Source organism: Salmo salar, chromosome 07 (assembly GCF_965601325.2).
Source record: "Salmo salar chromosome 07, fSalSal1, whole genome shotgun sequence".
NCBI lineage: Eukaryota > Metazoa > Chordata > Actinopteri > Salmoniformes > Salmonidae > Salmo > Salmo salar.
In genome coordinates this window covers 34,193,077-34,209,074 of record NC_138297.1, presented here as the reverse complement: position 1 = coordinate 34,209,074, position 15,998 = coordinate 34,193,077, and the positions used below count along the sequence as shown (strand labels likewise).

Below are 15,998 nucleotides of genomic sequence, written 5' to 3'. Positions count from 1 at the left end.
AACTAAATATGCAGGTTTAAAAAAATATACTTCTGTGTATTGATTTTAAGAAAGGCATTGATGTTTATGGTTAGGTACATTCGTGCAACGATTGTGCTTTTTTCGCAAATGCGCTTTTGTTAAATCATCCCCCGTTTGGCGTAGTTGGCTGTCTATGTTAGGAAGAAATAGTCTTCACACAGTTCGAAACAAGCCAGGCGGCCCAAACTGCTGCATATACCCTGACTCTGTTGCACAGAACGCTTGAGAAGTGACACAATTTCCCTAATTTAAAGAAATTCATGTTAGCAGGCAATATTAACTAAATATGCAGGTTTAAAAATATATACTTCTGTATTGATTTTAAGAAAGGCGTTGATGTTTATGGTTAGGTACATTCGTGCAACGACAGTGCTTTTTTCGTGAATGCGCTTGTTAAATCACACGTTTGGCGAAGTAGGCTATGATTCAATGATAAATTAACAGGCACCGCATCGATTATATGCAACGCAGGACAAGCTAGATAAACTAGTAATATCATCAACCATGTGTAGTTAGCTAGTGATTATGTTAAGATTGATTGTTTTTTATAAGATACGTTTAATGCTAGCTATCACCTTACCTTTGCTCCTTGCTGCACGCGCATAACAGGTAGTCAGCCTGCCACGCAGTCTCCTCGTGGAGTGCAATGTAATCGGCCACGATCGGTGTCCAAAAATGGCGATTACCGATTGTTATGAAAACTTGAAATCGGCCCTAATTAAATCGGCCATTCCGATTAATCGGTCGACCTCTAGGAAGGACGCCTGTATCTTTGTAGTGACTTGGTGTATTGATACACCATCCAAAGTGTAATTGATAAATTCACCATGTTGAAACACAGAGTGCATGCAATTTATGTGAGTTTAGCACATTTTTACACATTAACTTATTTAGGCTTGCCATAGCAAAGGGGCTGAATACTAATTGACACAAGACATTTCAGCTTTTTATTTTTAATTCATTTGTAAAAATGTCAAAAAACATAGTTCCACTGACATTATGGGGTATTGTGTGTAGGCCAGTGACACAAATTCTCAATTTAATACATTTAAAATTAGTCTATATCAACAAAATGTGGAGAAAGTCAAGGGGTGTGAATACTTTCTGAAGGCACTGTAAATGGTAATAACAGAGCAATGTTTTTGAAACAGCTGAAATGTATAAACATTCTCCTGAATTCCCTTATATTTGAGATTGTTTTATTGAGGTTTTACCTGAAATTGCAGTAACAGCCTGTTACATTCTGAAATTGTAACAGTAACTGTCATCTGGCGGCTGCACTGAGCCACGGAAAAAACTATGGAAGCCCATTCCCGCCGAAAATAAAATACATATACAGTGGGGGAAAAAAGTATTTGATCCCCTGCTGATTTTGTACGTTTGCCCACTTACAAAGAAATGATCAGTCTATAATTTTAATAGGTTTATTTGAACAGTGAGACAGAATAACAAGAAAAAAATCCAGAAAAACAAATGTCAAAAATGTTATAAAATTATTTGCATTTTAATGAGGGAAATAAGTATTTGACCCCTCTGCAAAACATGACTTAGTACTTGGTGGCAAAACCCTTGTTGGCAATCACAGAGGTCAGACGTTTCTTGTAGTTGGCCACCAGGTTTGCACACATCTCAGGAGGGATTTTGTCCCACTCCTCTTTGCAGATCTTCTCCAAGTCATTAAGGTTGAGGCTGACGTTTGGCAACTCGAACCTTCAGCTTCCTCCACAGATTTTCTATGGGATTAAGGTCTGGAGACTGGCTAGGCCACTCCAGGACCTTAATGAGCTTCTTCTTGAGCCACTCCTTTGTTGCCTTGGCCGTGTGTTTTGGGTAATTGTCATGCTGGAATACCCATCCACAACCCATTTTCAATGCCCTGGCTGAGGGAAGGAGGTTCTCACCCAAGATTTGACGGTACATGGCCCCGTCCATCGTCCCTTTCATGCGGTGAAGTTGTCCTGTCCCCTTAGCAGAAAAACACCCCCCAAAGCAATAAACCTCCATGTTTGACGGTGGAGATGGTGTTCTTGGGGTCATAGGCAGCATTCCTCCTCCTCCAAACACGGCGAGTTGAGTTGATGCCAAAGAGCTCCATTTTGGTCTCATCTGACCACAACACTTTCACCAGTTGTCCTCTGAGTCATTCAGATGTTCATTGGCAAACTTCAGATGGGCATGTATATGTATTCTTGAGCAGGGACACCTTGCGGGCGCTGCAGGATTTCAGTCCTTCACGGCGTAGTGTGTTACCAATTGTTTTCTTGGTGACTATGGTCCCAGCTGCCTTGAGATCATTGACAAGATCCTCCCGTGTAGTTCTGGGCTGATTCCTCACCGTTCTCATGATCATTGCAACTCCACGAGGTGAGATCTTGCATGGAGCCCCATGCCAAGGGATATTGACAGTTCTTTTGTGTTTCTTCCATTTGCGAATAATTGCACCAAATGTTGTCACCTTCTCACCAAGCTGCTTGGCGATGGTCTTGTAGCACATTTCAGCCTTGTGTAGGTCTACAATCTTGTCCCTGACATCCTTGGAGAGCTCTTTGGTCTTGGCCATGGTGGAGAGTTTGGAATCTGATTGATTAATTGCTTCTGTGAACAGGTGTCTTTTTTACAGGTAACAAGCTGCGGTTAGGAGCACTCCCTTTAAGAGTGTGCTCCTAATCTTAGCTCGTTACCTGTATAAAAGACACCTGGGAGCCAGAAATCTTTCTGATTGAGAGGGGGTCAAATACTTATTTCCCTCATTAAAATGCAAATCAATTTATAACATTTCTGACGTGTTTTTCTGGATTTTTTGGTTGTTATTCTGTCTCTCACTGTTCAAATAAACCTACCATTAAAATTATGGACTGATCCTTTGTCAGTGGGCAAACGTACAAAATAAGCAGGGGATCAAATACTTTTTTCCCCCACTGTAGGTCATACATATGCTTTTTCATTTGAAGCATCTTGTGGCTTCTTTTTTTATGTCGATACTATCAAAACATTATGACATATGTAAGTCAACAGTGAGATACGCAAGTCAAACTACATCAGTCAACATTTTGAGATAGTAGATCATACAAATACAATACGTTTTTTCATTTGTAACATTGTGCGGTGATTTCACAGGTCCCAGAGTGGTAGAGGGGAAATTGTTTTCCTGGGGCCCAGAGTTCCTGATCTGGTAGACTAACCTAACCAGGTAAAACTCTGAGTATGAAATAGTAATAAATCAGCTGTAAAAAACGGTTTTATATGGGCTATGATGGGACCAGATTTTTTCTAATTAGGTTACATTTACATTTTACATTTACGTAATTTAGCAGACGCTCTTATCCAGAGCGACTTACAAATTGTTGCATTCACCTTATGATATCCAGTGGAACAACCACTTTACAATAGTACATCTATATATATTTTTTTTTTGGGGGGGGGGGGGGTAGAAGGATTACTTTATCCTATCCCAGGTATTCCTTAAAGTTGTGGGGTTTCAGGTGTCTCCGGAAGGTGGTGATTGACTCCGCTGTCCTGGCATCGTGAGGGAGCTTGTGCCACCATTGGGGTGCCAGAGCAGCGAACAGTTTTGACTGGGCTGAGCGGGAACTGTGCTTCCGCAGAGGTAGGGGGGCCAGCAGGCCAGAGGTGGATGAACGCAGTGCCCTTGTTTGGGTGTAGGGACTGATCAGAGCCCGAAGGTATGGAGGTGCCGTTCCCCTCACAGCTCCGTAGGCAAGCACCATGATCTTGTAGCAGATGCGAGCTTCAACTGGAAGCCAGTGGAATGTGCGGAGGAGCAGGGTGACGTGAGAGAACTTGGGAAGGTTGAACACCAGACGGGCTGCAGCGTTCTGGATGAGTTGTAGGGGTTTAATGGCACAGGCAGGGAGCCCGGCCAACAGCGAGTTGCAGTAATCCAGACGGGAGATGACAAGTGCCTGGATTAGGACCTGCAACAGGGTCGTACTCTGCGAATGTTGTAGAGCATGAACCTATAATTACGTCATTTAGCAGACACTCTTATCCAGAGCGACTTACAGTAGAGTGCATACATTTTATTACATTTTAAATACTGGTCCCCCGTGGGAATCGAACCCACAACCCTGGCGTTGCAAGCGCCATGCTCTACCAACTGAGCTACAGTGGGCTACAGTGGGACTATATGATAGGTTATATGATAAAACAAAATAATAAACTCCTGGAAAACGTCCTGGCCCTAAGGAGGATAAAATCAGTATAAACAACTTTTTTTTTAATGGGGAGGCAGGTAGCCTAGTGGTTATAGCGTTGGACTAGTAACCGAAAGGTTGCAAGATCGAATCCCCGAGCTGAAAAGGTAAAAATCTGTCGTTCTGCCCCTGAACAAGGCAGTTAACCCACTGTTCCTAGGCTGTCACTGAAAATAAGAATTTGTTCTTAACTGACTTGCCTAGTTAAATAAAAGATAAAATATGCAATATATTTTATTAAACCTAACCAAAAGTGCTGGGGCAAATGCCAGATCGCCCACACGTTTGCAGGCAGCCCTGCTGTGCTGATCTCTGATTTCCAACATGAAGAGATGGAAATCGCCACAAGATGCTTCAAATGAAAAAACATAATAGAGTTATTTTATTTTCGGCAGGAATGGGCTTCCATATATAACAGCTCAACTTCTCAGTGAATTTACCCACGTTTTCAGTCGCAATTTCCTTTTACCACATGTAGCCTGATTTGCATGATATTGATAAAAATTAAGCATGGTTTACTATAATGTTGTAAGGTAGGCCTACTGTATTTTTATATTCGTATTAGCAGGATAATTGTTAATTCTTTGATAGGCTAACGTTACTTGATGAAGGCCTGTTGTTAGCTTTAACTAGCAGTAACGCTGTGCTTTTGTCGTGAATCTAAAATGTAATGAGTGTACAGATGAGAAAATAAACCCTTTAATTGTCTGCACATGCTTGTGAATTGTTGCATTATTCAAGAGTGTAATATGGTTTTGTAGCAATAATTAACTGTATAATATGGTTGATGCATGAAGAGTTGCTTGCTTAACTTTAGCTAGCAGCTAGCTAGATAGTAAAATAGTTTGCAATGCTTAGCCACTTGGCAAGTGGCTACAGTACTTTTTAGCTGCCAAGGAAAATTGTTAACTGAACCCTCTCTCGGCTCGTGATATTCTAGTCGCTAATGGGAATTGAAACGTGTATGTAAATTGAAATTTTGTCCAGATAACTCTATTCAGTGAGAATAATACCAAAGAAAAAGAGGATGAGAGAAGAGCGGTAGAGAGAGGAAAAGAGGGGAGGGGACAGGGGAGAGAGGGGCAGAATGTTTTCATTATGTTCACTATAAAGGTGAAGTCTGGGTTTTCAGCACCTCTAATAAACCAGTCATTATACAGGGACAACCAGACTGTGTGTGTGTGTGTGGCTGCTTTGGCAACAAAGGTTGATGACAGTCAATAACCTTTGGACTCTGGTGAGGAGAGGAAATGGGGTAGAGGGGAAGGGATGACAGGAAAATCATTAAGCAAAAGAGAAGGAGAGGGAAAGAGAGATGGAGAGGGAAACAAGTCAAAGTGGTAAAGAAAAAGAGCAAGAGGGAATGAGGAGAGGAAGACAGAGACCGTGAGAATGACAACTAGGGTAGGGAAAGAAATGACACAGAGAAGGAGATAGACAGAGAGAATGAAAAGAGAAAAAGACAGGGAGGGAGAGAGAGATATAGAGCACAAGTAAGGATAAAGAGAGCGGGTACAGGAAACCAAATGTTATTTTTCACATGTGTCGAATACAACAGGTGTAGACCTTACCGTGAAATGCTTACTTTACAATCCCTTAACCAACGATACAGTTAAGATAATAGAGTTAAGAAAATATTTACTAAATAAACTAAAGAAAGAGACCGTGAGAAAGAGAGGGATGAGGAGGGGGAACAGAGGAGTGGTGAGAAGCAGAATACTTATGTCAATCCCAAAATGCTTCACTTCACGTCTGAGTTTGACCTATGACCTTTCTGTCTCTTTCTTTTCCCCTCTGGCTCAACCACTCCTTCCGTCTCCATTCATCTCTCCCTCTCTCATGTTAACACCGTGTTTCACTAAGTGGTGTGACTCGCTTAGACAAACAGTGGCAGGTTTCTTCCATTTCCTCCCTCCCTTCCTCTACATTTCTCACCCCTCTGTGAGACTAATGGTTTGATTCAGTGGGTGGTGTAACTCTTTAACAAACTCTTTTCTCCCTCCCTCCTTCCTAACTTATTCACTCATCATGTCATTCCCTCTGTCTCTCCCTTCATCTCTTTAATCATAAAGAACATTCAGAAGCCTATCTATCTATGATAGACATTTCACTTTCAGATAATTCACTAGAGCTGCATCCCAAATGCTACAATATTCCCATTACAGTGGATTACATTTGAACAAGGCCCATTTAGGGAATATGGTAGTATTGCACGGTAGGGGTCTAAATGTTAATCGAAAATGGGATTGTTAACGTTAAGAACAATCCCGCCCAAAAATTATGACGCAGATGCAGTAAGTCAACACCATAGTGGGTTAATTTCCGCAACATCTAAGAGCAAGGCTCAACTTTTCTGCTGTTTTGGTGCCCTGGCTACCACGATGTGATTACTGGAAGCGAACCTGTGCACACGTGCAGATACTGTGCGAGTGCGAAGTGTTGCATCTCGCTCATCTCAATATCCTAGCCTATTCATTGATAACAGGCCCTGATTTACTGAAGTTGCGAGGCAATGCAAGCCAAGAAATTGCAAGATACAGCATTCCATTGCGATATACAGCTTTTGATTGCCGATAGATAGGCCTAGTGCACAGTTCTGACTCTCTCCCTGATGGCCGACCTGCCTATACTATTCTACTCCCCTCTCTTTTTGTGTCAGCTTACAGCTGAATCTAACATCAATTCACTGCCCTAGTACTTTGTTTGTTATAATATGCAAAACATAATGCAAAATAAGCAAAATAAACATTATTAATTCACTTTAAAAAAACTATCGGTTTCTCTCTCACATCTCTCCTAAAGATAATCCATTGTCTCAGCGAACTGATTGTGTGTGAGAATAGGGCTCCAACTGGCCACCGCCCTTGTCTCATGAATGTCATTACTGGTTAATGAGCGATTAACCAAAATGTTGGTTATTTTTTTTTATTTTTTTTTAAATGTCCGACATCCGTTAAATTATTTGAATTCCATTTTGTTTGTACTCAATGCCCACAATGCGCAATGTCTCTAGAGCAGTGGAGGCTCCTCAGAGGAGGATGGGGAGGACCATCCTCCTCAGGGAATTTCATAAAAATAGTGAAACATTTAAAAAAGTTATTTTTAGATAAAACTACAGTACCAGTCAAAGGTTTGGACACACCTACTCATTCAAGGGTTTTTCTTTATTTGTAGTATTTTCTACATTTTAGAATAATAGTGAAGACATCAAAACTATGAAATAACACATATGGAATCATGTAGTAACCAAAGAAGTGTTAAATCAAAATATATTTTACATTTTAGATTCTTCAAAGTAGCCACCCTTTGCCTTGATGACAGCTTTGCACACACTTGGCATTCTCTAAACCAGCTTCATGAGGAATGCTTTTCCAACAGTCTTGAAGGAGTTCCCACATTTGCTGAGCACTTGTTGGCTGCTTTTCCTTCACTCTGCAGTCCAACTCATCCCAATCCTTCTCAATTGGGTTGAGGTTGGGTGATTTTGGGGCCAGGTCCATCACTCTCCATCTTGGTCAAAAAGCAATTACACAGCCGGGAGGTGTGTTTTGGGTCATTGTCCTGTTGAAAAACAAATGATAGTCCCACTAAGCACAAACCAGATGGGATGGCGTATCACTGCAGAATGCTGTGGTAGCCATGCTGGTTAAGTGTGCCTTGAATTCTAAATAAATCACTGACAGTGTCACGAGCAAAGCACCCCCACACCATCACACCTCCTCCATGCTTCACGGTGGGAACCACACATACAGAGATCATCTGTTCACCTACTCTGCGTCTCACAAAGACACAGTGGTTGGAACAAAAAAAATCTTCAAATTTGGACTCATCAGAGCAAGGGACAGATTTCCACCGTAACACTTGCTCATGTTTCTTGGCCCAAGCAAGTCTCTTCTTATTATTGGTGTCCTTTAGTAGTGGTTTCTTTGCAGCAATTTGACCATGAAGACCTGATTCACGCAGTCTCCTCTGAACAGTAGATGTTGAGATGTGTCTATTACTTGAACTCTGTGAAGCATTTATTTGGCTGCAATCTGAGGTGCAGTTAACTCTAATGAACTTGCCCTCTGCAGCAAAGGTAACTGTGCTCAACCTTTCCTCTGGCGGTCCTCATGAGAGCCAGTTTCTCAAGCGCTTCCTCAAGCGCTTGATGATTTTTGCGACTGCACTTTAAGACACTTTCAAAGTTCTTGAAATTTTCCAGATGACTGACCATGTCTTAAAGTAATGATGGACTGACGTTTCTCTTTGCTTATTTTGAGCTGTTCTTCCCATAATATGGACTAATATGGTATTTTACCAAATAGGGGTTGTATACAGAAGATAGATGTATTGTGACAAGATAGGGCTGATTGGCTCAAACACATTAAGGAAAGAAATTCTACAAATTAACTTTTAACAAGGCACACCTGTTAATTGAAATGCATACCTCATGAAGCTGGTTGAGAGAATGCCAAAAGTGTTCAAAGCTGTCATCAAGGCAAAGGGTGGCTACTTTGAAGAATCTAAAATATAAACATTTTTGGTTACTACATGATTCCATATGTGTTATTTCATAGTTTTGATGTCTTCACTATTATTTTACAATGTAGAAAATAGTCAAAATAAAGAAAAATCCTGGGAATGAGGTGTCCAAACTTTTGACTGGTGCTGTAAATAAATCTTGCATATCTTAATTTATTTCCACAATTAACTAATATGTGTAACAATGTAAGCAGTTCATACAAAGGATTGTTACCTATAACCAGGATTGGCATTACAACAATTACTTTTTTGGCAAGCAATTATTATTTTGGCAAGCAATTCTTGTGATTCATCCTATATTGTCCCTAACATCCTTACCCCATAGCAACAGATCTGGGATACATACACTCATACACACTCCTCACCCTTCCCCCACAAACAACCACAAGCTCAGATGTTCAACAGTTGTTCCGAGCCCAACTCAATGTGCGAATGCATATACAGTTGTAGCAGTTTGAGAAGGCATGCAAAATTTAGCAAGAATGGGGAGATTTGATTAACCAATGTCAAGTTGATGGAGCTCAGATACAACCCCTTCCCCTGAAACACACACATGCTGGTCTCCCGCTGTGACCATTTTCCCAAGCATCTCTGTGCAGTCAGACCATCTGATCATTTTGTGCCACCAGGGCCACAATAATTTGCCCCCTCTCTGATTGTCAGAGTGTGACCGACTCCCCATGGGTTACTGCAGCTAGTGTTGCCAGCACTGCCACTACCTAGGTGGGGGCACAGCACTGGAATTCCAACCATCTATATACAAGGTCGTCAAGGTTCTCATTAGCAGCTTTGAGAAATTCCTTATATATTGTGCTCAACCATTTGGGGGCTTTGACTTTGTTGGACCAACCCTGCCAGGCAGGCTCAGACTCTTGAGGGGGCGGTGCTGCTTTGATCGCATTTATCTTTCTTGGCTGCGTATAACCTCACCAGGATCTTGACCTGACTGTGGTTCGGCGTCATAAGCAACTTCATTGGGCTAATGCTCACCTCCGATGGCCACTGGCATCCTCCTCTCCACCCTCTCCGAGTTGGGCATCTCCGGCGCGGCCCACGCTTGGATTGCGTCCTACCTGACAGGTCGCTCCTACCAGGTGGCGTGGCGAGAATCTGTCTCCGCAACATGCGCTCTCACCACTGGTGTCCCCCAGGGCTCTGTTCTAGGCCCCCTCCTATTCTCGCTATACACCAAGTCACTTGGCTCTGTCATATCCTCACATGGTCTCCCCTATCATTGCTATGCAGACGACACACAATTCATCTTCTCCTTTCCCCCTTCTGATAACCAGGCAGCGAATCGCATCTCTGCATGTCTGTCAGACATATCAGCGTGGATGACGGATCACCACCTCAAGCTGAACCTCGGCAAGACGGAGCTGCTCTTCCTCCCGGGGAAGGACTGCCCGTTCCATGATCTCGCCATCACGGTTGACAACTCCCTTGTGTCCTCCTCCCAGAGTGCTAAGAACCTTGGCGTGATCCTGGACAACACCCTGTCGTTCTCCACTAACATCAAGGCGGTGACCCGATCCTGTAGGTTCATGCTCTACAACATTCGCAGAGTACGACCCTGCCTCACACAGGAAGCGGCGCAGGTCCTAATCCAGGCACTTGTCATCTCCCGTCTGGATTACTGCAACTCGCTGTTGGCTGGGCTCCCTGCCTGTGCCATTAAACCCCTACAACTCATCCAGAACGCCGCAGCCCGTCTGGTGTTCAACCTTCCCAAGTTCTCTCACGTCACCCCGCTCCTCCGCTCTCTCCACTGGCTTCCAGTTGAAGCTCGCATCCGCTACAAGACCATGGTGATTGCCTACGGAGCTGTGAAGGGAACGGCACCTCCATACCTTCAGACTCTGATCAGGCCCTACACCCAAACAAGGGCACTGCGTTCATCCACCTCTGGCCTGCTGGCCCCCCTACCTCTGAGGAAGCACAGTTCCCGCTCAGCCCAGTCAAAACTGTTCGCTGCTCTGGCACCCCAATGGTGGAACAAGCTCCCTCACGACGCCAGGACAGCGGAGTCAGTCACCACCTTCCGGAGACACCTGAAACCCCACCTCTTTAAGGAATACCTAGGATAGGATAAAGTAATCCTTCTAACCCCCCCCCCCCCCCCTTAAAAGATTTAGATGCACTATTGTAAAGTGGTTGTTCCACTGGATATCATAAGGTGAATGCATCAATTTGTAAGTCGCTCTGGATAAGAGCGTCTGCTAAATGACTTAAATGTAATGTAATGTAATGCATGCTGGAGAAGTGTGTTCTTCACAGATGAATCCCGGTTTCAACTGTACTGGGCAGATTGCAGAGTGTGGCATTGTGTGGGTGAGCAGTTTGCTGATGACAACATTGGTGGCAGTGGGGTTATTGGGTTATGGTATGGGCAGGCATAAGCTACGGAAAACAGACACAATAAAAATTTTAAAAAATTGATGTCAATTTGAATGCACAGAGATACTGTGACGAGATCCTGAGGCCCATTGTTGTGCCATTAATCTGACGCCATCACCTCATGTTTCAGCATGATAATGCACGGCCCGATGTTGCAATGATCTGTATACAATTCCAGGAATTTGAAAATGTCCCAGTTTTTACATGGCCTGCATACTCACTAGACATGTCACCCATTCAGCATGTTTGGGATGCTCTGGATTGAGGGTGTACAACAGCGCGTTCCAGTTCCTGCCATTATCCAGCAACTTCGCAGAGACATTGAAGAGGAGTGGGACAACATTCCACAGGCCACAATCAACGGCCTGATCAACTCTATGCGAAGGCGATGTGTCGGGCTTCATGAGGCAAATGGTGGTCACACCAGATACTGACTGGTTTTCTGATTCATGACACAATTTTTTAAAAAGGTATCTGTGACCATCATATGCATATCTATATTCCCAGTCATGTGAAATCCATAGATTAGGGACTAATGAATTTATTTCAATTGACTGGTTTCCATAAGAACTGTAACTCAGTAAAATCTTTGAATAGCTGCATTCATATTTTTTGTTCAATGTAGTTAGATTGTTTTTACCAAAGTCAAATTGATTGTATGATTGCATAATTGATTAATTAATGCACACATAGCTGTCTCTGAAAAATGTTGACATAAAACATTTCAAATGTAAAGATATTGAACTCAAAAGATGACCAACGATTGAACAGAGCAGTACCTGAGTTTATCTGTCTGGATCAAGTGCCATTCTGTGACTTGGCTAATATGCCTTATTTTTTTGCTATGGTATCGTTTTGGTGTCGAGTATCGTGACGGTATCGAGTATCGTGATGGTAAGGCTGGTATTGGTTTCGAAGTAAAAATTCTGGTATCGTAACACTAGAATATGGTACCATCAGGTTCGCATTCTAGGGAGGTTCTTGAGTCCAGAGTACACTAAACTGTACTGTCCAGGATCTGTGTGTCTGTGTGTGTGTGTGTGTGTGTGTGTGTGTGTGTGTGTGTGTGTGTGTGTGTGTGTGTGTGTGTGTGTGTGTGTGTGTGTGTGTGTGTGTGTGTGTGTGTGTGTGTGTGTGTGTGTGTGTGTGACAGAGAGAGACAAGGGTTCAGGATTGAACTCACAGAGGTATTTGGTGCAACAGTATGTAGAGGTTCTCTCTCTCTCTCTGTTACACAGAATCATTTTTACTGAATTCAACTGTGATTTATCTAAATTGAGGAGCAGAGTGGATAGGGTTGAAGAAGAGGGAAAGAGAGGGAAGGGTGGGAGGGATGGGGGAAAGAGGGAGGGAGGGGGATGGAGGGAGAAGGTAGGGAGGGCTGGGAAAGTAGTTTTGGCTCCAGAGAGCACAACAAGCTGAGACAGGAAGTAATTCACAGTGAAACACACACCACACACACATTGACTCACTGTAGGTGGAGAAATGTGCTGCATGTCTTTCTACAGTGTGTGTGTGTGTGGGGGGGGGGGGGGGGGGGGCTGGTATTAACTTGAGGCTAGATTCTCGGCTCTTTCCCATTTTCTCAAATCAGATGTCCTTATTTGGGGTCTGAACAACGTGAAATGTTGCTCTCTCACATTCCCTCTCTTTCCTCTCCCACACTCCTCCTCTTTCTCTGACACTTTTTTCTCTCTTTCCTACTACAAGTTAGTCTCGTCATATCAGCTCTGTTTCTCTCTGCAGAGGGAGAGCGAATGAGGAAGAGATATAGGAGGCGAAAGAGGGAGTGGAGAGATGTGCACATTGTCCCTTGCAGTTCGCAAAGTTAATCACAGGCCTAACAACTTCCTGGGAATTCCCTCAGAGAAAGGAGGAAGAAAGAAAGAGGAGGAAGAGAGGAGAGAGAGAGAGGGGGAGAGGGAGAGAAAGCAAGAAAGATAGATGAAGTGAGACTGAGGAGGAAGAGAGAAACAGAGAGAGAGAGAAGAAAGAGAGTGAAAGAGTGAGAGAAGGAATGTAAATGCCATCCAGGACCTCTATACCAGGCGGTGTCAGAGGAATGCCCTAAGAATTGCCAAAGACTCCAGCCACCCTAGTCATAGACTGTTCTCTCCAGCAAGCGGTACCGGTGCGCCAAGTCTAGGTCCAAAAGTGTTCTTAACAGCTTCTACCCCCAAGCCATAAGACTGATGAACAAACAATCAAATGGCCACACAGACTGTTTACATTGACCTCCCCCCTTTGTTTTTACACTGCTGTTACTCACTGTTTATTATCTATGCATAGTCATTTTACCCCTACCTACAAGTACAAATTAACTCGACTAACCTGTACCGGTACCCCCTGTATATAGCCTCGTTGTTATTTTATTGCGTTACTTTTATTTTTATTTTTTACTTTAGTTAATTTAGTAAATATTTTCTTAACTCTATGTTCTGAACTGCATTGTTGGTTAAGGGCTTGCAAGTAAGCATTTCACGGTAAGGTCTACACCTGTAGTATTCAGCGCATGTGACAAATACATTTTTATTTTATTTGTAGTCTATTACTTCTGTCTGTTTGCAAAAATATTTTTTCCTATTGACACCATTAAAGCAGTAAAATGCTTCAGGCGCCCTCCTCTAAAATACTGACAATGAAACGTAATATATCTCTCTCACACACACAGTCCACGGTTGCCAGGCAAGGAGGGGTGAAAATACATGGAAGAGAGAGTAGGGCCAATCCAGTGGGGAGATCTGTGGAATTTCCCGTAAAACATATTTGGGTTGTCTTGCTTTATTAAAATACAAAAAATATTGTTTCCAGACTAACAACCTTCTACCTGAAACAGGAAGTACTAAAATAAGCCTAAAATGTCTTAAATAGAGTTAGGGACATACAAATGTGGGTGTTTCAGCCTAGGCTACATGTCGACATGGTTTGGAAGAGTAGGCCTATGGAATGTTCATTCAGAAACTCAATTCACAAAGTCTGTCTCTCCTATGTTGAGATAAAAATTATAATTCACCCTGTGTCATTCCATTGACTCCCACTGTTTATCGAAATCCCTTGGGAAAACAGTGACAAAATGGTGCTAGAACAAAACAGAAAGAGAGAGGAGGCCAAAAGTGGGAAAGAAAAAGGGCTTTGGTGGATAGTTGTGTTGTCTAAAAGACCTGAGTGGTGGAAAAACTTGCTTGACAAGAATTCAAAGGAGAGCAGAGCTAGGCCGATCTATTGCAGGATAGGTATAGGTATGCAGGACAGTCCGAAATGTACATCCCAAATGGCAACCTATTCCCTATATAGTGCACTACTTTTGACCAGAGCCAATAGGTCAAAAGTATAGAGCAAGAGTCCCCAACTTGCGGTCTGCGGGTGATTTTATTTGGCCCCTCAAGAGATATGTGTGACCATATATAAACGTAAGCAAGGTTTGAAATGATTGTTTTAGGCAAATATTACATCTGTTTGGGCAGTCTACAAATTACTTGTAATTATGTTCCAGTCTCCTGACCCTCCACTCAACAAAATATTTGTCCTGCAGCTAAATCTAGTTGATGATCCCTGGTATAGGGAATAGGGTGACATACCTACCTACAGCCTCTGGACTGCAGTGTCTAGAATAGTAAACTCTAAAGTCCACAAAGTAAGGATGTATCAATGAAATCAACTATGCTACTATTATTTTATAATGAATGCAACTTGAACACTTGTGGTGGGGGGAAAACGAGAAGAAAACTAAATGTAGGCTATAACTCTCTCTCACTCACTCACTCACAAACAAACAAACACGTTCAGAGCCACTAGGCTATATAACTACTAACCTCATCCCATTTGATAAACTTGCTCCCCCGTTTTAGTATGTCGTGAACCGACACCGGTTTGAGCTGCAGAGCGTGGACTCCTGGTTTCGCCCCGGCCATGGCTCCGGGTCAAAGCCGTGTGGCAACGCCTAAACTCCGGCTGCGGTGACCTGCCCTCGTCGGTGGTCCTTGGGGCTAAATCCTTTTCCGGGGTGAGCTGTGACTTGCAACGCTGGAAGTTGCTGTATGAATTAGAAACTACGATAACTTGGTTCCTAATAGCCAAAGTTTGCGTATTCAACTATCCTAAAATAGTTTTAAACGTCACAAGTTGAGAATAGTCGAGTAGCTACGTTTAATATAGGTCAATATATAGTTCGTTCATGTCTCGTTTAATCGCGTTGTATGGCTGGATAGATCCCTTCCTTAATTTCTTCCTTCCTTCCATCCGCCTATTATTGTCCCCCTCTCTTGCTTTCCTGGAACTTTCTCTTGTTCACACTCGTCCCCCCCGGATTCTTATCTTCTCTTTCTTCCTTCATATTTTCTAGAAAGGGGGAGAGCAGAGGACAGACAGAGCGAGAGGAGGAAGGAAGGAGGGAGGGAGTGAGGAAGATAGGGAAAAACAGACGGGGAGTGTTCTCTCTCTCTTCTATCCTTCTCTTTCTCTATCTTCTCTCCTTTTCAGTCAGACATTCGACGCGGTGATTCCATGTGGTATTTCTAGAGGCATGTTCTGTGCGTTGGAGACTTAATACAGAAGATGTGACAAGAACGTTGGCGTTTGTAACACTCTCAAACTGCCAGCTAACCCACATTTTTGTTGTTGGGCAAAGTTATTTTCTCATGCATGCAGCCTCCTACAACACCTGTAAAGAATGTCAGCTATGTGCTGTAGCATGTCTTCTAGGTTCAGTCTATACAGAACAGGGAAGTGTGTGTGTGTGTGTGTGTGTGTGTGTGTGTGTGTGTGTGTGTGTGTGTGTGTGTGTGTGTGTGTGTGTGTGTGTGTGTGTGTGTGGTGGTGTGTGTGTGTGTGTGTGTGGTGTGGTGT

General features: G+C 43.0%; 1 protein-coding gene across 2 annotated transcripts in view; it reads right to left on the bottom strand.

The window, feature by feature from the left end:
- LOC106591031 (1-phosphatidylinositol 4,5-bisphosphate phosphodiesterase beta-3) overlaps positions 1–15,679 on the bottom strand; it is a 127,580-nt gene extending 111,901 nt beyond the window's left edge. The window contains exon 1 of one of the 2 annotated variants that reach the window (XR_014392908.1): positions 14,966–15,679. Coding sequence is in view for 1 of the 2 variants with exons in the window: in XM_045721871.2 (XP_045577827.2) it covers positions 14,966–15,064 (99 nt within the window). In the remaining variant the exon portion in view is untranslated. The remainder of the gene's footprint in view (positions 1–14,965) is intronic. The other variant, XM_045721871.2, reaches the window with a different exon arrangement.
- Positions 15,680–15,998: the final 319 nt, after the last annotated feature.